General features: G+C 47.9%; 1 protein-coding gene across 2 annotated transcripts in view; it reads right to left on the bottom strand.

Moving 5' to 3' along the window:
• HSF1 (heat shock transcription factor 1) overlaps positions 1-24687 on the bottom strand; it is a 40328-nt gene extending 15641 nt beyond the window's left edge. For both annotated transcript variants that reach the window (XM_083749221.1, XM_083749222.1), the window contains exons 1-4: positions 24527-24687; positions 13392-13500; positions 12361-12497; positions 10960-11084 (exon numbers count right to left, since the gene is read on the bottom strand). In XM_083749221.1, the coding sequence (XP_083605347.1) occupies positions 10960-11084; positions 12361-12497; positions 13392-13500; positions 24527-24643 (488 nt within the window). In that variant the 5' untranslated portion in view covers positions 24644-24687. The remainder of the gene's footprint in view (positions 1-10959; positions 11085-12360; positions 12498-13391; positions 13501-24526) is intronic.
• Positions 24688-27396: the final 2709 nt, after the last annotated feature.

The raw sequence follows: 27396 nt of genomic DNA, 5'->3' as shown, positions 1-27396 counted from the left end.
TCCAGTAGCACCTTAAAGACCAACTAAGTTATTTCTTGGTATGAGCTTTCGTGTGCATGCACACTTCTTCAGATACATGTGTATCTGAAGAAGTGTGCATGCACACGAAAGCTCATACCAAGAAATAACTTAGTTGGTCTTTAAGGTGCTACTGGAAGGAAATTTGTTTTGTTTTAAAAATCATATTGTTAGAAAAGCATTGTTTAATGTTTGGTTAAGATATAAGGATTTGTTAGAAAAGAAAACCCCAAGATGGTTGTCACCAATGGAAGTGAAGGCACAGAAAAAACTCAATATGGAGGCCAAATGGCCGAAATATTGGGAAATTCTGGAACAAGATGGAGACAGAATAAAACTGCAGAGTTTTGAAAAATTGAAAAACAAAGTGTGAGATTGGCTCCATTATTACCAAATAATGGAGGCATACAATTTGGACAAAAAAGTTGGTTTCCAGGTGGAAAAATCAAAATTGGAAACAGAATGGTTAGATTCAAAAATCAAGAACTTGTCAAGAATGTATAACTTGCTGTTGAAATGGAACACTCAGGACGAAATGGTGAAATCAGCTATGATTAAATGGGCACAAGACGTTGGACATAACATAATGATGGCTGACTGGGAACAGTTATGGACCACAGGTATGAAATTTATGGCATGTAATGCCCTAAGAGAAAATTTAATGAAAATGATATACAGGTGGTACATGACACCAGGGTCAAGCTTGCAAAAAATTACAATTTACCCGACAATAAATGTTGGAAATGTAATGAGACTGAAGGTACATTCTTTCACCTTTGATGGACCTGCCCAAGGATTAAGACATTCTGGGAGATGATTTATAATGAAATGAAAAAGGTATTTAAATATACCTTCCTGAAGAAACCAGAGGCCTTTCTACTGGGCATGGTCGGCCAATTGGTGCCAAAGAAGGACAGAACTTTTTTTATGTACGCCACAACAGCAGCAAGAATACTCATCGCGAAGTATTGGAAGACACAAGATTTACCCACCCGGGAAGAATGGCAGATGAAGGTGATGGACTATTGGACTATATGGAATTGGCGGAAATGACTGGCAGAATCCGAGACCAGGGAGAAGAGTCGGTGGAAGAAGACTGGAAAAAGTTTAAAGACTATTTACAGAAATACTGTAAAATTAATGAATGTTAGAAAAATGTTGGAATGAAGTCATATGGCTTTAGTAGAAATGTTACAAGGAATTAAGTACAAATAGCTTATTAGGGTATTAAAGGAAAAAATAAGGTTAGAATATGTCAAGATAATTATAGGACAGAAAACAGAGGAAGATGGAAAGGAATTGCTGAAACAATTAACAGAAGTGGAATACAAAAAGGGAGGTGTGAGGAGGTCGTTGAAACAAGTGAATGAAAGATATTGACATTGTTTGATGTGTTTTAAACTGTCTTTGTTTTGTTTTGTTAGTTTAATGTGTTAGTGTTATATAGTGTTTTTGTTTTTGTATTGTATTGTTTAACTTTTTTTGTAGTGTTTAAACTGTTGGAAAAGTAATAAATATTATTTTTTTAAAAAAAAACAAAGCTTGTCAGTCCACAGTAGGGAAACAAAAATCCCAGACTGCACACCACAAGCTCTGCAAGGGCGGCAGTTTTTTCTATTTTTCAGAAATCTGATGGGCTATACAAAACAACGTATTAAAAACACACACACACACACACACACACACACACACACACAAAATGGGTCTGGGAGAATTAAAATTTCTTTGGTGCTGAAATGACAATAAGGTTGGCAGGTCCATACAGGGGGGGAATGCCACAATAATGGGGCCACCACTGCAAAATTGTCTCAGTAGTCGCCACCCGCCTCCCCTCAGATTGGAGCGTTGTGCATCACATGGTGCTGCTAAATTGCAGGGGATTTAAAGGTGGGCCTTGACACTTTATATATAACTTTGGCCAGTTTTTTTCTGCCACTGGCCCAAGATGATGAAAGCAACCCCTTGCCAGGAATAGCGCCCAACCCCGGCTACAAAATCTGATCGCACCCAGAACAGGCTGAACACCATGTCTCTGAAGAGATGAAGCATCTCCTCTCGGTACTTTCCCCAGCCCTCCCCCAGCACCCTCCCCTGGGCCTGCTGAGAGGCCACTTCAGGCGCAGGACAAGGTGCCTCGGCACACAAAGCAGCAAGCCTGCAGTCAGAAGCACAGGTTTTCCTGGCACGGCCTCAGGCCGCAGCTGGCAGCGGCTCACACATCTGAGCCCGCCATAAACTACGACTCCAGCAGTCCTTAACCTCATGGAACACCGTGGCCAGTAAAACCAGCTTCAGATGATCTCAAGCAGTGACTAAGCCCAAAGCGCAGCTGTGCGCAAGGAGGAAGAAAGGAGAAGGAAAAAAGACAGACGCAGAGCGAGAGAGTTCACAACGAGTGTCTTGCTCAGAGCCCATCAAAGCAATTCTGAGACGAAGCTGACGGTTGACTGCGGGCCAGCCAAGTCCCCCGTGACAAGCAGGGGCTGCGGTGCAACTCGCCAGAACAGCTGGAATCCATGCAGCATCTCGCACAGAGAGGCAGTAACACACCACATTACAACCGTCTAATGTAGAGGTCATAAAAGCCTGGCCCAGCGTCTCTGCCTCAGGCAGGATCAGCCAGAAGACTGGAGTCGTTAAAGTCAGCAAGGCGGAGAGGGCCGTGCACACTATGTGTGTGGGTGCAGGGGGGAGACCAGCCCTTCAGACAGGCTGTGGAGTCACCCCACCGCTCCCAACACTCCTGACCAGCGGCTAAGCTGCCTGGGGATGGTGGGAGTTGCGGCCCAACACCTGGGGTCCAAGAACACTGGTCGTGGCTTAAGACACCTGAAGCCCAGAAGATGGAGCAGAAGCAGCTTCCCCACCAGCCCCACAAGGAGGAAGTGGAGGGCTGGATCAGGCCTGTGGCCCAACCCGTTCAGTAACCTGCTCTCACAGTGGTCAGCCAGATGGAAAGTCCAAAGCACCCAAGCAGAAGAGCCCTCTCAGTTTCCAGCAACTGAGATTTAAAGGATTGCTGCCTCTGATCCTGGTGGCACAGAAGAGCCATCATGCCTTCTACAACCCTCTCCTTCCCGAATTTGCCTAATCCTCTTTTAAAGCCATCCAGGTTGGTGGCCACCAATGACTCCTGGGGGAAGGCGTTCCACAGTCTGTGCTGCATGAAGAATCTTCCAACATTCAGAAAGCTTCACCTGCCTTCAATATGCACCCCTCAGATGCTCCAGCTAATTGGAGCTGTTGACAAGGCAAGGCTGAACCTGGAAACATGGGCCAGGGGGCAGAGGGAAGAAGGAAACTGACCGGCCACCTTCCTTGGCTAGGCTAGGCTGGAGCCCCACAAGCTCTGACTCTTGGTGCACAAGGGGGCCGGGGTCCCCGTCAGAGAGGCAGGAGGCCACCTTGCCATCACTCTGGTTTTCTTAAGGATGAAGCCTTATTAACAGGAGACAGCCAAGGAGCCTCCTCCACGCCAGCGCTCCAATCTCCTGCACCTCCTTAATGGAAGCAAGGCATTTATTTCCCTTCCCTGAGATTTACAGCGATTCTTCTTCCCCTTGTCCAGGCCTTGCAAGTGATGCCTCATTCCCAAACCTCAGCCAGCTGCCTAGGCAGGGTATTGGCTCCTGTTACGTGAGGGGAGCCTCCTCTCAACACGGCACAGGGAAGCCTCCTTCCTTGCCCTGGGGGGAAGCAGGTGGGGGGAGTCTTAAAGGAGAGAATCGGGAACTCAAGAGGCTGGCTGCTGATCCTGGCAAGGGCTGGGCCAAGCCTCCTTTTCAAAATAAAGGTAAAGGGACCCCTGACCATTAGGTCCAGTCGTGGCCGACTCTGGGGTTGCGGCGCTCATCTCGCTCTATAGGCCGAGGGAGCCGCCATAGAGCTTCTGGGTCGTGTGGCCAGCATGACTAAGCCTCTTCTGGCGAACCAGAGCAGCACACGGAAATGCTGTTTACCTTCCCGCCGGAGCGGGACCTATTTATCTACTTGCACTTTGACGTGCTTTCGAACTGCTGGGCTGGCAGGAGCAGGGACCGAGCAACAGGAGCTCACCCCGTCGCGAGGATTTGAACCGCCAACCTTCTGATCGGCAAGTCCTAGGCTCTGTGGTTTAACCCACAGCACAATACCTGTCTTGAAAAGTGATGAAATTGGCAGCTGGAAACTTGATCCAACCCACTGAGAAGCACATGCGCGCGCACACAGGAGGGGGAGATAATTTCCCCCGAGATCCCCTTCTACCCCCCATTTAAATCAGTGGTTCCCAAAGTGGGTGGTAGCGCCCCCTGGGGTGAGTACCAGGGAGGTGCTAAAAGGTGAGGGGGCAGAAGTGGGGAAGTGCCTATCAGACTTTGAAAAGCTGGTATCACTGGATCAAGTTAATTGAATTAATTTAATTACACAGTGTTAATTGGGTTTGGAATAACTGTGCAATTCATTGTTACTGTTTCAAATGTTATTGTGCCATGATCTTCCTTAGTGGGCTGTGCAAACCGCTGATCTGAATCATGCTTTTTATAGAGTAGGGGGCACTGGGGATGATTTGATTGAACCGAGAGGGCAGGGCCCCCGAAACAAAACGCTTGGAAAGCACTGGCTTAAACCAACAATCAGGACATAATCTGCAAGCACGAGAGTCGGGAGAAGCAGCGAACCCTCACTCCACCGCTCCCAGCCTAGACTTTTTCCTTTTCCTGCTTGTCCACCGCTAGCCAAGGCTGCTTTCGGGCCCCGGGTCCCTGCAGGCCGGCAGCTTCCTCTAATGAGGCATTTCCGAGGCGGCTGGCGGCTCCAGCTTGGCCATCCCTTCGTTGGCTCCATTAGGCCCAAGCTCAGCTTTTCTGCAGCCCGTTACTGACAGACACAATCTTTTCTGCAAATGTTCCAGCGCAAAAAATATCCCCTCTGGTGAGTGTCAGAAGGATAATATATATTGTTGCTTTTGGAACCATAAAGAGAGCAGCACAGGTCAGAATTATTATTTGGTATGATTTAGCAGGGGGAGGAAGAGAGGTGCCGCATCAGGGAAACTAATTCCGTTGCAGGGAAGAAGAGGATGGTGGCGGCAGAATGCCAGATAAGGGTGTCTGCTCAGATTTATTTTTACCAAGAGAAATTTTAAACCTCCTCGTTCTGTGGGCGACGGGGGCCTTGTAAAAACGGCAGGGCCTTGTAAACGCAGTCTGGCCAGGAGGAAGTACTTGCGGCGTCCCCGCGGCAGGCCTTCGACATGCCGAGCCAAGCTAAACGGAGCCCCCAAAGGCGGCTGGGGGAAGGCCCCGGTAAACACAGGTGCAGTCACCCCGCTCGGCCCCCGCTCCCAGAAATCTGTTTAGAATTAGGCTCACGGAGAAGACACTGCAGCAAGACCAACCGGAGCCCTCCTGCCTCGCTTTCCTGCTTGGAAAGAAAGGCCTGCGAGGATTCAGAGACCAGAGAGAGCGAGAGCGGCAGGACCGGCTGATTCCCCTTCCCCTTGGTGGTGAATTTATCAAAGCTATCATATTTAAGATAATCTGCACCCTTTGTTTTGTTATCCCCCCCCCCCCAAATACTCCTATCAGGGTGGATAAAAATCGATGATTTTTTTAAAAATCAGATTTTTTAATTTAAACCGGATTTTTTTATATTTAAATCGGATTTTTAAAATAAAATGCTATTGGAGGAAAAAACTTTCTAAAGATAGTTTCCATTTAAGTTACATTATAGTCCAAAGGCTACTCATCAGGAATTAAGGATTTGTTTTAAGTTTTTCATGTGTGCTAAAACTCAGACTAAGTTCTTTTTTTAAAAAAAATGTTTAACCACATCGGTTAACAAAAATGAATACATATGCTATAATGCTATTGTTTTAGTTAAATAAATTGTTTAAATTGATATTAAGGAAATTATGATTTTTCTCCTTCCAATAAAGTACAGCAGAAAAGTTGTCCAACTATAAACAGTTAACTTACTAAATCTGTTAAGTCTTTGGCGAGACCTCAAAGTGCTTGCCAGTCAACTAATAAGTGTTCACAGTTAACTTATTAAACCTCACAATAATTTCAGAATTATCTGTCTATGTATTTCTAATAGTATAACCAAATCAGTAATTTTTGATATAACTGTAAAAACTACTCTGAAAATTTATTATTCCAAAAAAGAAGCCTTCATCTGGTTTTTCATATTACGATTATACCAGCAAGAATGAGTCTTTCTGTAAAAAAAATTATTTAAGTCAAGTCTTACTGACTAGTGATTTAAATTGTGATTTAAATCAAATCCACCCTGACTCTTATACTGGAAGTTTTGTAGAGTCTGTTGTTGTTGTTGGTGGTGTTATCATCACCCCACCCCTCAGCAGGAGACCCCAGGGCTGGTAACAATAACATAAATTATACCATTTAAATCAAGCCAACAAGCAAAGCAGTCTTATATTAACTAAGAATTTCCAGGCAGGTCATAAACATGTTACATAATCATAGTGATATGTGGATTTACTTCCCACTCAAGGCCAGAATAAATGGGTTAATGTCCATAGCACAGGGATGGCCACCCTCTAAACGCTGACTGGCTCCAAGCCACCCCATTGGTCCCGGTCAGCCTGGCCAACTGTCAGGGAGCATGCTGGGAGTTGGAGTCCAGCAGCATCTTGAGAGTCACCAGAAATGCCCCACCCCGATGCCGTACTTTGAGTGTCAGGTGCTGCCCCACCACTGCAAGGATGGTTCCACAGCCAAGAGGACCAAAGCAGAGCGCACGAGACTCACCTGGTGCCATTTCCCTCACCACCCTTAGCCTCAGCCCAGCTGGATGTGGGATCTGGAACCAGGCCTAAGGCCATTATTTGTCCGGCATTTGACATGAGTCTGGCTTCCCAAGCCCCCAAGAAGCGTTTGCTAGGCTCACCTAGGAGACATCAAGCTCAGGAGCTGCACGTCTCGTGATAAAAGAGCCAGCAGCACCTTTTAAAAGGCAGCTATCAGGTTCAAAACCACAACCGCTCCAAACTTTAAAAAAAAATCCCTGAAAGGAAGCTTCTGGCTTGCAGATTCCATTTTTAGGAGGTGGTTAGGGATTGAAAACAAATGAAAACATAGGAAGGGGAAAGAGAGGCCAGCGGAAGCTGACGCTCTCAAAGGCCGAGAGGGAGATTTTCCAAAGCAAAGCACTGCCAAGCTTGGGCCCCCAAAGCCCACCTGCCTTCCCCACAGCAGCCCCCTAAGTGTTGTTCTGGCTTTGGAGGGACTGGCTAGTTATTAAACATTAACATCTCCTATACAGCACTATGCACCACAAGGTGCAGGCCCATCGGCCTTTACAAGCATGCATTGGAGGCGGACAATAAAAACATTCCCTTTCGCAGTCAGGGCAGGATTCGAAGCCAGGGCTCTAAAAGCCCCCTTGGGCCAAAATGGCCTCTTGCATTTACCCATCCAACCTTTCGCTACAAACACTTTATTCCTTCAGATCTCCCACCCCCCTTTTTTTTACACCCAGCGCTTTAAATTCCACATGCTGAGAAACATCAGGGTGCTCTTATGCACATGTGGTCTCCCCAGAGGAACCGCCGGTCGGATGCAGCACCTAAGCTCTTCCGATGCACACCAAAACCATTTTCCCAACCAAAATGAAGGCCAGCTATATGGAGGTGGAATTGCTCACATCCACCCCATATTAGGCCAGCCTCTTACTTATCTCCCAACCAAAGACTGAGTGGTCTTTTTTTTTAGGAGGGGGAGCTAATGAGGGACCAGTCTTCTGTTTTGTACTCCTTGAGGTGCCAAGCAAAGCTACAGGGAACCAGGCAAAGGGCCTTCTTGGTGGTGGCACCCGCCCTGTGGAATGCCCTCCCATCAGATGTCAAAGAGATAAACAACTACCTGACATTTAGAAGACATCTGAAGGCAGCCCTGTTCAGGGAAGTTTTTAATGTGTGACATTTTAATGTATTTTTAATCTTTGTTGGAAGCCGCCCAGGGTGGCTGGGGAGACCCAGCCAGATGGGTGGGGTACAAATAATAAATGTTGTTGTTGTTGTTGTTGTTAACATTGATGGTGTTACAATACTTTAACAAAAAAGAGGGCCAATCTTCCTATGTGGATCTTGTGTTTAGACCCTTCAAGCTCGGGATCACTAAACTCAAGAAGACCACTGTAGGTATTGTCCTTATTCCTCCCTTCTTCCGGGGCACTGTGATTTTGCACAGTGAGAACAAGGTGCTCCCGCCAATTGGCTTGGCCTGCGCAGGCCACAGCAGCAGTCAGTAGTTCTGCACTGCCTGCAGAAGCTAAGAAGAATCAGCCCAGGAAGCTGCCCTGGGAAGGCTTGTCTCTTTGGGGCCCGTGAGAGTTTGCTACAAGCAGAATGACCCTGGATTGGCCAGAGGGGAGGCCCAAGATGAAGCACAGCTAACAAACCTTCACACTACTGGCTCCTCAAGAATTTCAGAGCTTATGCTTAAGCAAGTAGGCTTTGTGCCCTCTACGGACAGGAGAAGCACCCCCTCAGCTTTTTGATCTCTTAAGCCAGTCATTTCCTTGTCTACATGAGGAGTATATATATACACACAAGACACGCGGGCAGAAACACACCAGCACACACACTGTCTCTCCTCCACAGATGAGAAGGGGTTTGGCAACTCACTCCCCTCTTCCCTTGCCCACTCATCACAGCCTCAAACTGATGATGAGGGGAGGAGGTAAGTTGCCATACCCAGCACTGAGTCTACTTTGAAATATTGTTTTCCCTTTTTTGCAGTTATTGTCAAAATTGGCAGTCTTGATGGAGCAGGAACAAAATCACTGTGGAGCTGAATCACCCCTGGTCTACACCAAGGAGAATGAGGTTCTGAAAAGGCACCATTGGGCTTCTTTCTTCTGCCAGATAGGGAGGTGGTACTGAAGCCCTTAATTCCCAGACACCACTGCCTAACCAAGACAGGGAGGCCAAGCTTCGCCACACTATGACCCCGAGCAGCACTACTGTGGACAGGCAAGAAGCATGCAGGCCTGGTCTCTGGGCTCGAAGAGGAACTCTAGGGCACAGCCAGGCAACAAGTCCGCCTGGAATACCCTCCCTTCTGTAAGCAGTTTCAAGCAGCTTGGCAAAACCTGACCTTGGCCAGCAACATTTCAGAATGGCAAAAGCTCCACCAGAAAGCCGCAAGACTGGATGACTCAAGAGACCGAGTGGTCATCAGGCTCCACATTCCATGGGCGAGGAGTCAAGCTGTTTACGGCTGGAGGGAGCAGGGTTCCTGTCCTGGCAAGAGAACAGCTGGGCCCAAAGCTGCCAGGAGGGGCATCACAGCAGCCATAAAACAGGAAGGGGTTGCTGCTTCAAGCCACTGACTAATCTTCCAGGAAAAGTGGGATTTGCAAGCCTTTGCGTTCATGCCCCCACTCGCCAAAATGAGCCATCCTCTGCAGCTGCAGATGATTTACAGAGGGGCTTCATTGCTGGCCATCAAACCAGCCTGAAGAAATGTCCCCTGGGCTCCAGAACTCTTTCCTTTAAGTTCTCAAATGTGTGGGTGCAGGAAAAGTGCTCTGGGGAATTCTGGTGCAAGCTAAGCCCTCCTTTTGAGGCTCCACTCCCCAGGGGAAAGCGTCAGACACTCCTTCCTGGGTCTCCCCTACAACTGAGCCAGAACACAAACTGCCAGCTGCCAGCTGCTCACTGCATGCCTCACCTTCCACCTGTGCCTGGAGAGAAGGCAAGGCAAATTTTTCAAGTCCTCAATAGCCTGGGATAAGCAAACGTTAAGCAGTTGTCCCACACTGGCAAGAAACTCCCTGCTCTGTAAACTCCAAGTGGAGCGCATACGAGCCCTGGGGCTGGATCAGGGCGAAGGGGGCTCATCTTGACCCACATCCTGTTCTCGCAGTGGCCAAACAGAAAGCAGAAGCCCGCAAGCAGGACATGCTGATGCAGATGCCTTTCCCCTGCCCTTCACAACTATGGTGGTCTAAAAAAAGGCCTTTCCCAAGTTGGAACCAGCCTGTGCATCTATCTGTCAGTGTCAAAATAAAGCAGCACTGTTCCACCAAGAGTTTAATTTGTAAAAAAAAAAAAAATCTTAGCTGCTGATGTAATTTTTAAAAATTAGTACCGTATGTTCCGGCATACAAGACGACTTTTTATCCCTGGAAAATCACCCCAAAAGTTGGGGGTTGTCTTATACGCCAGGTATGCGCCTTGGGAAGGAGGAGAGGGAGCCGGTGAGCAGAGGCACCCCTTCTGCCGTCGCTCCTCCTCCCTCCCCACAGAAGGGGACACGGAAAGTCCTTCCGAGTGCAGCGCTCGCCCACCCGCCAAACGCCTCGCCTCGGGCTGCTGCTGCTGCTGCTGCTGTGACAGCAGAGGCAGTGGAGGGCTGCGTGCTCTGCCCCTGGCGGCGCTCAAACTCTCTAACTCTAAAATTGAACAGCAAAGGTTGCAGGTCGTTTTATACGCCCAGTCGCCTAATATGTCAGAGTCTATGGTATTTATTCTTCTCTTAACAAGGGCACTACTGTACAAGAGGAAAACTGAGCAATAACGGGGCAAAGTCCACATGGTAAAGTGCCACAAGTTACACAGCAAGGACATGTCAGAAGGGCTGCTAACTAGTTTAACAACTGCGGTTGCCGCTTGTCATTTTAACTGTGCTATGGGTGCATCAATAGTTGCTTTGCTATTATTAACGCTACCCTGGCGGCTAATGGGTGATACACCACCCTAGATGGAAGAGGCAACGTTAGCATTGAAAACTCAGCATGCTGGGTGAAGTCAATACAAAGCAGTCCATGACCTAGCAAGAAAGTTTGCTAAGGAGTGAGTTCAATTCCTGCAGCAATCAGGTGGTTAGCATATAATGCTACCTGCCAGCAGAGGGGGCTAGAACACAGAGCAAGGTAGACTCCCCCTCCCAAACCCAGAACACCCTTTCCCCCTGCCCCTTGCGTTGTACATACTGCTTCATGGCTATCAGCTTGGAGTCCATGCTCTCCTGCTTGCCCTTCATTGCCTGGACATCTGTCAGTATCTTTGTCACGCTGTCCTGGCGAACCTTGATATCTTCATTCTTTATGCCAGATACCTGCAGGCAAGGAAGATTTCTTACTTATGGCTCTTCATGGCTTCCAAACGAGAAAATAGCTGGCTGAGCATCACAGACAGAGTGTGCACTGCCTCTTCTCAAAGACAGCTGCAGTCAGAGTCCAACAAAGCTGCCGAAGATCAATGCCATATAAACTGCACGCCTTGGCAAAGGCCTTCCTGGGTTCCTTGGGTTCCTGAGCCCATCTCAAAAAGTGGTAGGATCACCCATTTGCCAGCACAGCAGGCAAGCACACAGTTCATTGAAGTGCACTTTTATTTGCTTGGGCTTCCCAGCATGCACTGCCACTCTGCTACTGCATGGCAGAGTATGATCTGCTTCTGAATTTTCTAGCTGTCTGTGTGTGTGTGTGTGTGTGTGTGTGTACGGCAATTTTACTTACTTACTTACACACACACAAACACACACACACACACACACACACAGTTTGAGTGTTAAAAAAACACCCTCAAGCATTTGTGGGGGGCATGGCTCAGGGAAGTAACAAACAAGCAAGTTTGAACAGTGCGGGGCGGGGCAGTGAGAGTATGGAAACAGGGGCACATAGGTAAGGGTTCTGTGTAGCTTCTCCTCAGTTAGGAGAACTGCTAATCTCAGTTTCAGAGAGAAAGCTATTTGCTGCTTTCATGAAACAATTTTGGGAACACAGTTTGTTGCTTCTGGCAAACAGTTTACATGCACAAGCGGCACTACAGATAAGCAGAGACGGAAGAGGCATGAGGACAGCCAACCGACTGCAGAATTTACAGACAGGCTTATTTAGGGAGCATTCTCAATGCAAGAGAGGTGCACTGATTAACATGGCATGATATGCAAGACATCCTAGCCTACAGGATGGCTTCAGCTGAGCCAGGGACTTCCAGGCTGCTCAGCAAGGCAAGCAGTGCAAAAAGAAAAGTACAAGAAGAGGAGAGATTGCCAGGGCCTCCTGCCATACACAGAAGCACACTGGAGGTGGCGCGTTGGCAAGTTCATATTCTTCTGTGAGCTTACTTATGCACGCACACACACTCACCCACCCACCTAGGTGCTTATCAAAGGCCACCTCAAATTGGGTGATCTGAACCAAAGTTCAGACAAGACAAGGCAAAAGCCAAAAACACTGAGAAGGAAGAAACAGAAACCCGCTCTCTGCACTATCCTGAAGCACCAAGGCAGGTAATGGCTGAAAGAAACACTGCTGTTTCCATCCCATTCCATCTGTTCCTCAAAAGCTCCTTTGAATCTGGGCCAGCGACTGTTACGAAGGACTCACATTGGTTACTTTCCTCTTTATGTTCTCCAGGAGGTGTTCTTGGCCGCGGAGGAAGTAATGGTGCTGGAATTCGGTGTCATCCTTCTCGGGCTTCACCAGACCGCCTTGCTCGATGTGGATTACTTTCCGGAAGCCATCTGGAAGGCAAAGGAGCAGAGCAGGTTGGCAAGAAGGCCAGGGGAATGCTGGAGAAGCCAGCCTGTATTTCACATGCAGCGTAAGCCTGTAGGGCAACTGGACCTCCCAACTCAGAGACTTTGATTTCCCCCAGAACCAAACCAGAAAGTAGTATCTGCTGAGTCTGCAGGTTGATTAATGCTGTCATTTTCCTGAGCCAACTTTCCAAAGTGAATCATACAAAATAGCACATCAGCGAATGATCTCAGCTCCCAAAATGCAAGGCAGGTGTTCCAGGAGGAAACACAAATTGCCTTGCTAGAGCAGAGCACGGTTCACCTAGTCCAAACTCGTCCCCCCCCCCCCCAAGGCACCTGGCTGGCCACAAGCAGTGATGGACGTTCCTGTTTAGAACTCAGAATACGCCCTCTTTGAAGATGGAGTTCTCGTTTTTCACATTTAGAGCCATTAGCTGTTCACAGGCATATTCTCCATGAACCTTCTACCTCCTGTTTGAGCCCCACGTAAGGAGGCACAAGCTCCTCCATGACAGAGCCCTTGTTGTCCTGCTTGCAGGCCTGGTAATCAACCTTTTCTTTAACCCACACACTTTTCGTAGACAATGCCCATTCTATGTTAACAGTGCCAAACATTTGATCCTAACCTAATTGTGCCAAGATGATCCGCCGTACGGCAGAAGAGGATGTCGCTCTTTTCTTCACTACACCTGAAGAAGCTACTAGGCCAATCTGAGAAGCCCCAGCATTTTTGCCCACAAGTCCTGCACGGTGCAGCTCATGTTCTGACGAACTGCCAAGGTGCCCTAACCCTACCTTCAGGCAAGCCCCTCGTGTTCGCAAGAGACTTCTGAAGTCAAGCAAACAAACTGTGCTCCAAACAGAGAATATACTTACACATATTCAGCTGCCGGACAAAGCTGGCCATGTTGTTGTGTTTGAAGTATTTAGGAAGGACTTCCTTGGCAAACTGGCCTTGGTCGAAGACATGGAAGCTGTTTCCACTCTGCAACAACAGAAAGAGAGATGAGCAAGGCTGTGCGGCAGCATTGCCACTGACCTCAAGCAGCTGGGCTGGCCCCCATGGTTGGCAACCCCACACAGAGGTGTCATCCTTCAGGCACCGACAGATGTGAAAACAGGGCTTTGCCTTCAGCCAGTAGAAATAGGAGCCAGATTCAGGCAATCAAGAACCAGATGGCAGCCACTTAAATGCTCACAAGGGCAAAACATAAAAGCCCACAGTGGTTGCAGGTAATCACTGATCATGACATTCAATCATGAGAAATTGGGAAGTCTGGGAAGTCGAAGGGTGGGTACACTGGGCTTAGTCACCTGACAAGTGGATTTTGACACCCCTTTACACCCTTTACAATGGGTGTGGTTGCTCACACATCACTCTAGAAATGTCAACGCCTGGAAAAAACCCAGAAGAATTTTTTTTTGGGGGGAGGGGTTCAATTTTTCCATTACCCCCCTGGCAAAACTTTCCTATTTCTACACTACTATTGGTCCATATGAAGATTTGACCAACAGGATTCTTCGAGCGGCCTGTGCAGTACGCCAGTGTGGCTTGTTTAGTATACTAAACCTGAGGAACTCCCTGAGCCAAAGCCCTTAGAGAAATCCACACAGGCACAGGGTTGACCACAGATTTGCAGGGGGAGCTGAGCAGCTATTGTAGGCCTGCCAGATGCCAAAAGGCAGCCCATGTCAATGGCTGGAAGATTGTGTGGCATCTGCTGATCTTAACTGCCTCAGTGGCCAGGCTGCCTTCTTCCTAGCTCAGCCCCAGAGTTCCCAAGAGCCGGAGGGTGGAGCGAGAGGGGAGGACAGAGAGGCAAGGCAGCCGGCAGGAATGTGTGGCTGACTCACCCAACATTCCTTAACTGGTGCCAACCCCATTGGATAGCACGGCAGCCCCAGAGTTTCAGCTACATACACAGGAGCCAAGTTTCTTAGCTCCACGGCAGACTAGGGAAAGACCTGTGAAGTGAGGGATCCAACAGTGCCTGTGGTCTGCTCAGCGTGTCCCCCTGTGAAGAACGGATAAGCTAAAACCTGGAGATTTACTTGAGTGCGCTGGCCAAGGCAGTAGCTAACTGGGGCTCTCTTGTCCAGAACTGGCATGCCTTCTCTTTGGAGATGCAAAGACAGAGGGCAGAGGGGAGTTGGAGAACGGCACTGAGAAGTGCCCACAAACAGCACATCTCTTGGTGCACTGCAGGTGGCCACAGGCCTCCTCCTGCCCTCTGCTTTCTCCATATACAATCAAATCTCAGTTCCCAAACACTTCCATTTTGGAAGATTTCAGCTCCCAAACACCGAAAACTCCGAAGTGTTCTGGTTTTTGAATGTTTTTTGGAAATCAAACATCCGACGAGGCTTCCACTTGAGTGAAGGAAGTTCCTGCAGCCAATCGAAAGCCATGCTTCAGTTGTCAAACCTTTCGGAAGCCAAACGGGCTTCTGGAACAGATTACGTTCGACAACCGATTTTTGACTGTAATTTTTGTTTTCTCTTAACCACATTTCCCTTCGAGAAATTTCCCTTCCCTCCTGCATGCTCACTTGAGCCAAAGGGCTGCCCAGGAACTCCAGCTTGACAATAGCCACCCCAGCTCAGAATTGCCTCAAGACTAGAAGCTGTCCAGCAGGAGCAATATTTCAACCTTTGGCTATGCGAAAAGCATGCAGCCATTTTTACTGAGCAAGATGACACGACTTCTCTGTCTCACATAGCAGGAATTTTATTATCAAAATATAATAGTCTCTACAGGAGACAAAGAGAGAGAGAAATTTCAATCTGGCAGAGTGATATAAAATAGTGAAAGGCTTTTTACAACTGGATTTTCTTTCATGGCAGGAAAAAGCTCTGCCACTGAGTCATCTTCTTTTTAAGACAATTCCATATGGTGGGGGAACAAAACCAGCTAATGCCAATACTAGGATAGGTGGGAACCAAACCAGACCAGCTGTAGACAAATCACAACCCTGCAACAAAAGCGTGCTAGCTCCAGAGCAAGAGGACGGCATCTCGGACCACCCAAAAATGCAACAGAGAAGGATGCACCGACTGCCAACGCCCTGCTCACATGCAGCCCTGCACCTCTCCGAGGTTGCCTACCCTGGGCGAGGGTCTGCTACAAGAGCCCCGTCACTGGAGCCACCGCTAGCAAAAGGATCACTTGGCACATTGCCCCCAAGCGCAAGGTCACACATCCCCCACATCTCCGCCAGGCCCTTCCTAGTCACTCCAAACACCAGATGTGGGCTTATCCACACAAGAGGCTCCAGCTTGAAAGGATCAGAACACCACCGACTCAAGTGGAAATAAATACCATTTGCTACATGAAGTGCCTAAAATAATGAGGTGCTGTACAAAGTTTTAGTACGCACATGGCCTTAGATCACTCAATACCAAAAGCCAACAATAACCAGGGTCTTACTGTCCACTTATTTGCCTTCTGAAAAAGCCAAGATTCAAGAGTCTGGGGGGACAGGGCAGCCTGATGCTGGAAGAGACAAGGTGCCGAGTTTTTCATTTTCTGTCATTTTAAAGACAGCAAAACCAGTCTCTGCAGAAGGTGAGATGTGAAGGGCCCAGAAGGGGGGAAAACACAAATTTTAAAATGGGGAAAAGTTTTCTTGAACTTTCCTGAGGATTATTTCAATTATTCCCCGAGGAAAACCTGGAAATCTTGGGAAACACTAAAAAACAAAAACAAACAAAAACACCTCTTGTTATTCTCTCCTACCTGCCCCCTTTTTTGGGTAGGGGGGCAGTTTAACCCTTGGACCACAATGGAGTCAAAGGTGTGCTGAAGGAGGATAAGGAGATTGCAGAAAAGCCGAATGAATTATTTGCATCTGTCTTCACAGCAGAAGATGCAGAGCAGATTGCTGCGCCTGAACTAACTTTTGCAGGCAAGGAGTCCACGTCCCCCGCCCCCAAATCAGCGCTGAGAGCCCTGCTTAACTTGTTCACAAACAACTTAAAGCTAGGGGGGAGAAACGAGGCAGCCAAGTGCACTGGTAATACCAAATTGTTTGAGGTGATAAAATGAAGACAGACTGTGAAGAGGTCCAAAAGGAGCTCCAAAAGGATCTAATAACAGCACAGCAGATTCCATTCCATCAGACTGATGGGGCGGCAGCACTGCAGGACCTCCTCATCGCTTCTGCTGCAAGACCACAAACTTTTGGGTCCTCTCCAAATCGTTTCACTCCTGCTGCTCACTACAAAGTCCCTGTAACTAGACCAGGGGTCGGCAAAGTTTTTGTGGCTTGGGCCAGTTCACGGTCCTGCAGACGCTGCGGTGGGCCAGAGTGTGTGTGTGTGCATGTGCAAACACTATTTCCGGTGCGGAGGCGTGTGCAGCTTCCCATTGGCTGCAGGAGCTTCCTTCAGCCAATGGGAAGCTGGCCAGCGTCGTGGAACGCGGTCCCCGCTCTGCTCTGCGCCAGTTTAGCACGGAATATGGGAGCCAACTGAGTGGGCAGTGGGGTCCACGGGCCGGTTAAACGACCCCCATGGGCCGTTGGTTGCCAACCCCTGAACTAGACAAACGCTGGCTCCCTCAGCCTGAAAGCGAGATGAGCGCCGCTACCCCATAGTCACCTTTGACTGGACTTAACTGTCCAGGGGTCCTTTACCTTTACATTTTTACCTCTGTAACTAAGAACGAGGGCCTGAGACAACTTTTTTCATTATCCCTTCCAGTCTGTTTCCCTTTTGTTGTGTGTCTTAAGATTGTGAGCCTGAGGGAGAATCAGGATTTATCAATCACTGTAAACCACTTTGGAAGACTTTTTCAGCTTAAGAGTCTTGAATGTAACGTATTTTTCACCCCATAGGGCGCACCGGCCCATAGGGCGCACCTAGGTTTTTTGGGGGGGGGGATAAAGAAAAAATATATACCCCCCCAGGCACGGGGCTGCGGCGGGGGAAGCCCGAGCTTCCCCGACCCCAGCCCCCAGAACAGGCTGCTATCCGCAAGCCTAGGGAGCCCTGCAGGAAGCTTGCGGAGAGCTTCCTGAAGCCTGGAGAGCGAGACCCCTCTCGCTCTCCAGGCTTCAGCGAAAGCCTGCATTCGCCCCATAAGACGCACACACATTTGCCCTTCATTTTTGGAGGGAGAAAAAGTGTGTCCTATAGGGCGAAAAATATGGCATGTCAATTCTCCCTCCAGGGTGGATTTGCTTTAAATCACTGGTCAGGAAGACTTGATTTAAAACACTTTTTTACAGAAAGACTCATTCTTGCTGGTATAATCTTAATATTTACAACCAGATGAAGGTTTCATTTTTGGAATAATAAATTTTCAGATTTTAGAGTTATATCAAAAATCACTGATTTGGTTATGCTATTAGAAATACACAGACAGATAATTATGAAATTATTGTGAGGTTTATTAAGCTAACTGTGAACTCTTATTAGTTGACTGGCAAGCACTTCAAGGTCTCACCAAAGACTTGCAGATTCCAATTACTATTTCCTCCACCACCCTTTGGGATTTGCTTCTACATTCAGGTGTATTCTGTACAGTTAAGTGATAGTGCAGTTGTTGGGACCCAGTGGGATTGGGAAGAGGTTGCCAGCCCTGAAGAGCCTTCAGCACTTGCCTCAAGTCTGAGTTGCACAGACATGCAGCTGACTTGCACAATTATTACACAAAGATACCAATACTTGTGGAGTATTCTGCTCACAAAATTGAACTTTCATTTTTACTGCTTCACACTTAGCTACTTCTGCAGATCTATTCCACTCCAAACAAGCTATTCATTGAACCCCTTGGATCTTAGCATTTAAGAGGCCTGGGATTGATTCTGTGTACATATATAAATTTGCAAAGGAACAATGGGATTAAGGTTTTCCCCCTCAACTCTGGATGCTTATTTTATAACATTTTATTCTAGGAAGAAAAAGCATGTTATCTCTGCAGACACAAATTCACACTTTTGAGAATTGCAAAAACAATCATCTGTGATATCTTCTTGTTAGAAAAACTGCCCCAAATAATCTTACAGAAACCTCTGGAAAATTCATTTACCAAAAATTTAAACATTTGGACTATAATGTAACTTAAATAGAAAACTATCTTTGGAAAGATTTTTCCTCCCAAAGCATTTTATTTTTAAAAATGCGATTTAAATTTTAAAAATCTGGGTTTTGGGTTTGTTTGTTGATTTTTATCCACCCTGTCTTCCTTCCACCTAACCTTCCATTTTTACCCTGGAAAAATGATCACACACGGCAGGGTCTTTTGGGCTGTGACATCTGCCTTTATGAATGCCTAAAAATATCAAGGAAGATCCACCTGGCCTCATCATTTGTTAAGAATTTTGCCTTTTGGCTTGGCCTGTGGAAATTGCTGGTTTGTGGTGCTCTTGCTTTCACTTTCTGCCGATTAATTTTTACCTGCTGGTCTAGTGTTGCTATTTGTGTTGTGCTGCTGCTGCCGCCGCCTTTCGCTGTTCTCATTTTTCATTTGTTTATTGCTTTGTTGGTTGCAGTTTAAACTTGGTTTTTTTATTTTTAGCTGCTCTGGCTGCCTTGCCAAAACAGGAGGGTGTGAACTCTTTGAAATTAAAATCCATTGCACATTATCTGTCACAATCAATCAAAACTTCAATAAGGTAGATGAGTCAGAAATCTAACATCCAGGTTTAGGGTACATTTCTTTTTATATATATATATATATTATTAAGGGTTTTCTTGTTTTACAGTGTAAGTATAATGCCTCGTATTTTTTTCCCCCCATGTAACATTTTTACAAATCCATTTCATTTGTTGAGGCATTAGGGGGAGAAGAAAAAAGAAAAGAAAAAAAAGAAAAAAAAGAAAGGAGGGTGGAGGGAGGGGAGATGGATGGGGGTAAATTCTGATCTTGGCAAGTTGCAGCCGACCTCAGATGGACTGAGTCAATAAAGGCACTTGGGAGAGCTACATGAAGTCAGCAAAACTTAATTTGGAATATGACACAGACCATGTGAAGAGGCCATGCTAGCAAGCAATAGTATATTTATTATTTTATTTAGAGTAATTGTACCCTGTTCTTCAGCCAAAAATGCTCCCAGAGCAGCTTACATGAAATCAAAACAAGACACTCCCTACCTACAGGCTAATATGACAAATAAATAAATACACAATACACAAAGGAAAAGGGACAAGGATGAAGAGGAAAATAAAATTCAAAACATAGGCACCAACTTCTCCTATACTGACCAGCTGGCATAGTTCAGAGGCTGGAGGAGCCTGATGGAGCTGGTGAGCTGCTAAAGGTGTCAGCTTGCCAATCAATACACAATTATTAGTAACACAATCACAGGGCGCTTTACAATATACACCCAGGCCTTGCTTACAAGGGATACTTCTAACAATATATGTTCACCACATTTTATCAAAACTGCAAGGAATCTTCCTAGTCTATTAATGGAGGCACATTTATAAAGCGAAAGCCTTCCGTTGAGATGGAAGCTGTCACACAAATCAACTCCAGACCGGCTGTCACTTTGGTCAGCCCACAAAATTATGACCGGGAAGTCTGAAGATAAAGACGGAAAGAACAGTTGTTTCTGGTTTCTAACCCTGTACATATGGAGGCCAAGGAAGACAGTCAACACACTCGCAAAGGGTCTGCTTCTCCTTTCAGCGGCTGTTGGAAGACCCCGTGGAGCTGAATTTGAGTGGGCATGGGGAGAGAAAAGGAACAGAATTCCATGCTGGATATATCTCAAAGTCTTTAAGGCGCACCTAGAAGTATTCATTCCACTAAACCCCTATTCAACAGTTAATCTTATGGCAAGGCCATTTTGAAGGGAGGGCCTTAAGAGGTGGTGATGGTGGGCCAACCCCAGACACAAGAAATTACCAGCTACCAGTTATAGCGCCAAAAACTGAGCCCCTGCACCTTCCACACACTCCACCCAGTTTTGCAGCTGGATAATGTCCTTATACGGGCCTTAACACACCTTCTGCCAAAGTCAGATGAGCCATGACTTGATTAACAATGAAAGAAAGAAACCATAAATGGTGGTACCTCGCGTTAAGTACTTAATTTGTTCCGGAGGTCCGTACTTAACCTGAAACTGTTCTTAACCTGAAGCACCACTTTAGCTAATGGGGCCTCCTGCTGCTGCCGCGCCGCCAGAGCATGATTTCTGTTCTCATCCTGAAGCAAAGTTCTTAACCCAAGGTACTATTTCTGGGTTAGCCAAGTCTGTAACCTGAAGCGTATGTAACCTGAGGTACCACTGTACTGGGCCAAGGCCATTTAATGCTTTAAAGGTCAGCACTGACACTTTGAATTGTGCTCGAAAATGTACCAAAACCAGCTGATGACATGGCTCCCCAAATCTCTTTTCTGATGAGAACTTTTGCATCTCATTTGGAAAGCAAGGACCCAGAGTCTGGAGGAAGAATGGGGAAGCACACAAAGCCAGATGATTGAAGTCCAGTGTGAAGTTTCCACAGTCTGTGTTGATTTGGGGAGCCATGTCATCAGCTGGTGTTGGTCCACTGCGCTTCATTAAGTCCAAGGTCAATGCAGCCGTCTACCAGGAGATTCTGGAGCACTTCATGCTTTCTTCCGCAGACGAGCTTTATGGGGATGCTGACTTCATTTTCCTGCAGGACTTTGGCACCTGCCCACACTGCCAAAAGTACCAAAACCTGGTTCAATGCCCATGGGATTACTGTGCTTGATTGGCCAGCAAACTCGCCTGATCTGAACCCCATAGAGAATCTATGGGTCATTGCCAAGGGAAAGATGAGAGACATGAGACCGAGCAATGCAGAAGAGCTGAAGGCTGCTATTGAAGCATCCTGGTTTTCCATAACACCTCAGCAGTGCCACAGGCCGATAGCATCCATGCCACGCTGCATTGAGGCAGTAATTGATGCAAAAAGGGCCCAAACCAAGTACTAAGTACATATGCATGCTTCTGCTTCTCAGAGGTCCAATATTGCTCTATTTGCAATCCCTGTTTTGCTGATTTTGTTTAATATTCTAATTTTCTGAGATTGTTAATTTGGGGTTTTCATCAGCTGTACAAAATAATCATCACAATTATAACAAATAAAGGCTTGACGCATCTCGCTTTGAATGTCATGAGTCTATCTCATATATTAGTTTCACCTTTTAAGTTGAATTACTGAAATAAACGAACTTTTCCGCGATATTCTAATTTTCCGAGTTTCACCTGTAATCCACCATTTGGTTACCACTGCAGCCAACTAGGCGCCCCTTCTTAGAACCCAAGAAGTAAGACCTCAACACAATGCAATGCTCCTGCTATTGTTCCCCAGCACCTGAGGTTCAGAGACAGGCTGCTGTCCCAGCAATAGTATTTTTTTTTTTTTTTTACTTACAGAGAAGAGTGGGATTTGCCCTCCTCTTCAAGCAACTATTTCCTCATGTTAATGAGAACATGGCTGTATAAAACCAACATTTTCAATCCTATAATTAGGTCATCAATCCTATAATTGGGACTCCATGAATTACTTCCTGCTGTATTGAATTAAGCTGCTGTTCATTCTCATGAGGTTGATGCTTACTTCAGAAACCCCTCAAGAGTACAGAAGAAAAGAATGAGACGTTTTGCTTTCCTGCTCTCAAGGGCTTCAACCTAAATCAAACATCTGAGACGACACAAAAAGTTTAAAGAACTAAAGTTGCACTGCTAACTACACATACCTCAGAACAAACTAAACACATGCACAGATTGATGTGCAAAGTCAACAAAACTTTGTTTGAGGGAAGCCTGTATTCCAATGGGGTGGAACACTGTGGATATTCCTGTTTCATTTCTTTACATAGAAGCGCTCTGTACTGGATCACTGCCTCTGAAACAGAATAAGCTGGGCACAACAAGCACCCTTTGCCACCCAGTGGCCCTCTTGCTAAGACTCAGGCAAGTGCTCCTTATGACAGGAATTCCCAATATGTCTTTTGGTAGGAATGTCCGTGGGGGGAGAGGGGGAATCTAACTACACGCTTTCACCTTAGAGAATTGAGAAGAAGCAAAGAGGTCAGTGTTATGCATTCTCCTCTACACCTCGTGGCATTAAAGCTGAACAATCTGGAGAACAGATACTGAATCTCGCTGCAAGAGACATAAACATTCCCAAGAAAACTAGTGACCAGCTTCACTCAGCCTTGCTGGAACCACAATGCTTGGAATTCTGACCACAACCTTGACACTGAAAGAGACAGCTAAATACAAACTGGAGATTATGTGATTGGAAAAGGTCACAAATGGTCTAGAATAAAAAGGCAAACAGGAACAATGTGGTAGAAAGAGCAAGGGGGCAAGGAGAAGATGACAAAACCAGCAAAGGATATGGGAAATCAATGGCTACAATGGTAGGGAAGAGGTAGGAAAGGACCAGTAAGTGTAGCCTGTTGGCAGGGGCCAGAATTACTGTAAAGAAATACTGATCTCTGTAGCCAGAATGACATAGCACCAGGGAGCAACCAGAATGTGGACACTGCCTGCAGATTGTGGCCTCCGGTCAGCATGGGCTCCTAGGCCAGCAGAAAGAGTTTCTAACCAAGACTGTCTTCTAGGCTGCATCAAGAGAAGTATAATGTCCAGGTCAAGGGAAGCAATAGTACTGCTCTATTCTGTGTTCATCAGACCACACCTGAAATAATGTGCCTAGCTCAGGGCACAGCAATTTAAAAAGGATATTGACAAGCTGGAACATGTGCCGCTGGCAACCAACATGATCAAGGGTGTGGAAACCAAGCCTTATGAGAAGTGGTTAAGGGAGCTGAGTATGTTTAGGTTGGAAAAGAGAATTGAGTGGAGATATGATAGCTATCTTCAAACATCTTGAAGGTCTGTCATGTGGAAGATGGACCACGCTTGTTTTCTCCTGATCTGGAGGACAGAACCTGAACCAATGGGTTTAAGCTACAAGGAGATTCTGACAAATCATCAGGAAAATCTTTCTGATGACAAGAGCTGTTTAGAGAAACAAACTTGTTTGGGAGCTGTTGGGCTGTCCTTGGAGATTTTTAAGCAGCGTTTGGATGGCCATATATAATAGATGCTTTAGTTGAGAGTTGGACTGGTTGACCCTCAGAGTCCTTTCCAACTCTATAATTCTATGATTCATATTGGAAAACTTGAAAATGCACTGCATATTACCATAGCATCTTTTGAATGTGCAAAACTTCATTCTCAGAAACCCTGTAAGGTGAAATTCAGAAACGCTAGTGCAAAATTCGAGTGAAAGATGGAAAGTGGCATTAGCCATGTAATGGTACTCGGCAACAGCCAATAAACTCGCACTTCATATTGATTCTACAGCCCAAACCCATTCCCGCAGGGATGGGGGACCTGTGGCTTTTCCTATGTTGCAGGACTCCAAATTCCCTCACCCCGAGCAGCATGGCTAGTGACCAAAGCTACAGTTTAATGAAGTCTGGCTGGCCAGAAATTTCCCTTCCCTGCAGCATGTTGAACGACACTTGCTGTCCATGACCCAAACACAGAGTTTCTCCGGGACAACAAGGCCCAACTACACATGAAGCCAAAACAGTAACATAAGTTTCCAGGTGAAACCACGCGCTCCCTTCCTTCATCTGGAAACGCCAGGCAGCCCTGACAGGGGATTGCACGGGACACCGGCGAAGGTCCCGACGCAGGAAGCGGCGCATCTCCTGCGCACCAGAGTCCAAGAGCTCGGAGTGCCGGAGGCCGGTGGCACCGGAGCCCAGAGACCGAAGAGTCGGGCAGGGGCGGAAGAAGGCGGCTCAGCCTCCGCCTCGCAAGGAGGACGTCCCGGGTTCAACCCCCAGCGGCCTCTCCTGCCCCACAGCCTGGGGAGCCGCCGCTGCTGCCAGCCAGGGCCGGCAATAGCGGGGGCGATGGGCGGCGAAGGGTCTGGCTGGGAGGGAGGCGGCTTCAGGTCCGCCGCGGCCACTGAGCGAAGGCCTCGGGGAGCCTCCGCCGGGCTGCGATCCGTGGGGCGGGGAGGGGAGCGCCCCCCCCCCGACCTCCCTCCCGACTCCCCTCCCTCACCGGGCTCCAGCAGATGAGCGGGTCGGTCTCCGGGTCCTCCACGAGGGTCCACAGCTTGGTGAGGAAAGCGGGCACGTTGCTGCCCCCGCCCGCCACGCCGCCGGCGCCGCCCTCCATGCCGCCCCTCGCCGAGGCCTCCGGGAGCCGGGCCGGGCCTGCCTCCGCCGCCCGCAGGCGAGGCCTCCCTCTCCGCGAAGAGCCAGGCGCCGCCGCCGCCGCCCCTCCTGAGGCTTCTTTCGCCGGCCCCCGAGCGAGAGAGCGGGCCGGGGGGTGGGGGTGGGCGGGCGCGGCGGCCCCGGAGCAGCCTCCTCCCTGCGCCCTCAGCCCCTCAGAAGGAGCCAGGCATGGCCGCCGCCATCTTGTGACGCCAGATACACCCGCAGCGCGCAGGCGCCGGGGAGAGGAGAGGCCCCGCCCCCTCGCGCCTGGGCGGCCCGGGAGGGGAAAGGGCCGCCGCGCGCATGCGCCGCCACTACCTCTCCCCCCAAGATAATTCTGCCCCTTTAAAACACAAGCGGGGGGGGGGGGGGGGATATATGGAGAGAGGTTGGGGCCGTGGCACGCAGAAGGGGGTGAAACTGTGCAGGAGAGGGCTATCAATAACTCGCCAGGATGGATGCACTCTTCCCTTATGGCTGGAGGCAGCAGCAGCAGCAGTAGCAGCAATAATAATAATAATAATAATAATTTTTATTTATACCCTGCCCTTCCCACTTCAGAAAACCGGGCTCAGTGCAGCTAACAGCAAATTGCAAATACTTAATTGATGCAAGAAAAACAGCATAAAATACAGTATAAAATATGAATAACAATAAATCCAGAATTAAAAAATCAATTTACGGGGAAAATTCATCCAATAAACACTAGCTGAATAAATTAGTCCTATTTGGGCTAGCAAGGAGGCCAGGGGAGAATTAGCTGTGGGATCCCAGAGCGGGTAATCTTCATAGAAAGGGGAAAGGGAGGGGAGGAAGGGGAATGAAAGATCAGGCTGAATTCAAATTAAAGGCCAGGCAGAATAGCTCTGTCTTACAGGCCCTGCGGAAGGAGGTTAAATCCTGCAGGGCCCTGGTCTCCTGGGACAGAGCATTCCACCAGGTCGGAGCCACCACTGAGAAGGCCCTGGCCCTGGTGGAGGATAATCGGACTTCCTTTGGGCCCGGGACATCTAAACTATGATTATTCATGGACCTTAAGGTCCTCTGCGGGGCAGACCAGGAGAGGCGGTTCCGTAAATAGTTCCCGTACAATGCTTCTAAATCCCAGCTGGTGGAAACCACAGGAGGGGAGAGCTGCACTTGTGCTCAGGTTCTGCTTGTGAGCTTCCCAGAAGAGGCTCCTGCCATCTTTTTATCAATCTCCTGCGAGTCTTCTGTTACAGGAAAGTCCGAGGGCTCTCTTGGACAAATGAAGACACCGACCAGAGCAATTCAGAGCAAAACAGCAGCCAGTAGGCTCGGTCTTTATTTAAGAAAAAGACTGTCGCGACAGGACTCCCACCGCCCACGAGGTGAAGCAAGATGGAAGCCCCGAACAAAAGAAGACCCTAACTTTTATTAGTTGCTAATCCCCCAAGCTACACCCCCAGAATTACATCACATCTACATCATGATTACATTAAAATTAGGAGGAGTCGAGGAGGGGCTACACAGGTAATCCGAGTGTCCTGACACCTGGCCGGAGCCTCCTCTCCCCTCCCCACATGAGTCAATTTTAAGAACAAAAGGAGAAGGGCGAAGTTTCCTGCCCCCTGAGGGGAATCCGGTCAGTGTCCTTTGTGTGAGTCCGTGTGGAATACACTAAAAGGTGCAGCTTTATTGTGTCCTTGATAGCCTCCTGTCTGGACCCATCACGATGGCTATCAAGGTAGTCACGTCAACCGAGAGGAATCGCTGAGTACGCGACCGCTCGGTCGAGAGATTATGGTTGCCCAGCATCAGGTCACCCCCCCCCCCTTTGATAGTCCTAGAGATATGCAGTAAAATAAAAGTGGTCCGATGAAAATCCAACGTACGGTTGATTTTTAGCGAATATAAAACGGCGAAGACTTTGAAGTTCAAACCAACCCCAAGTTCAGGAAACAATGTAGCAAGCTCTTGATTGGATCAGTCATGGTTGAGTGAATTCGGAAACGTTGTATCAGTGAGCTGTCAAACAGGGAAACAGCGAATGCCGGCTGCAGTACCAGCGCAGCCGCCACCAGGGGCGCTGTTCGCTAATGCTGATTGGTTGGAGCGGCAATCGAGTGACCCAGAGTTCGGTCGCCCGGTCTACTCATGTTAAGAATAGGGCGATGCGGAGCGCTAGAGTGGAAAGCCGTCAGGCTAGCGCTTCCTTATTTACGGAAGGCTTTTGGGAGGTGACCCTCTAAAGGGACATCTCTAGGGTTGGGGAGGGGAGATGCGTGTACGTGTGAGTGTGGTGCTTGTGTAATACACGTGACAAATGGAGGGGGGTGATTTCCGGCGACAGTTCCCCCCTTCGGAGATAAGATTGCGAAGGTAGGAAAACCGCGCAATCCTTCTCTCCGCACAAATCAATAAAAGTCTGACATGTCATACCTAGAGTCTAGGCTGTGGAAGTCCTTCAGGGGTCCCATTTTGATGGGGGTCGACTGGGTTCCAGGTGCTGACGGTCCATAGGTGGTTGTCAATCGCGGGCGATGGGTTGGAAGGCAAAAGCCGCAAGTTTGACAGCACATCGGGAAACAGTGGATTGCGCAGCAGAAGACAGCAATGCAGATGGTTAGGGTGACGAGGATCAGGAGCCCGTTCCCTAGGAGTTGTTTTATCCAGCCAGACCCTGGCAGCCAGCTCCACAACTGGGTATCTGACAGTCCTTCATGTTGGATGTCTTTAAGCTCGTCCGCT

This window comes from Podarcis gaigeae (genome assembly GCF_964106915.1).
Source record: "Podarcis gaigeae genome assembly, chromosome: 7".
NCBI lineage: Eukaryota > Metazoa > Chordata > Lepidosauria > Squamata > Lacertidae > Podarcis > Podarcis gaigeae.
The sequence above is the reverse complement of the archived record's forward strand: the minus strand, read 5'-3'. Positions and strand labels throughout refer to the sequence as shown.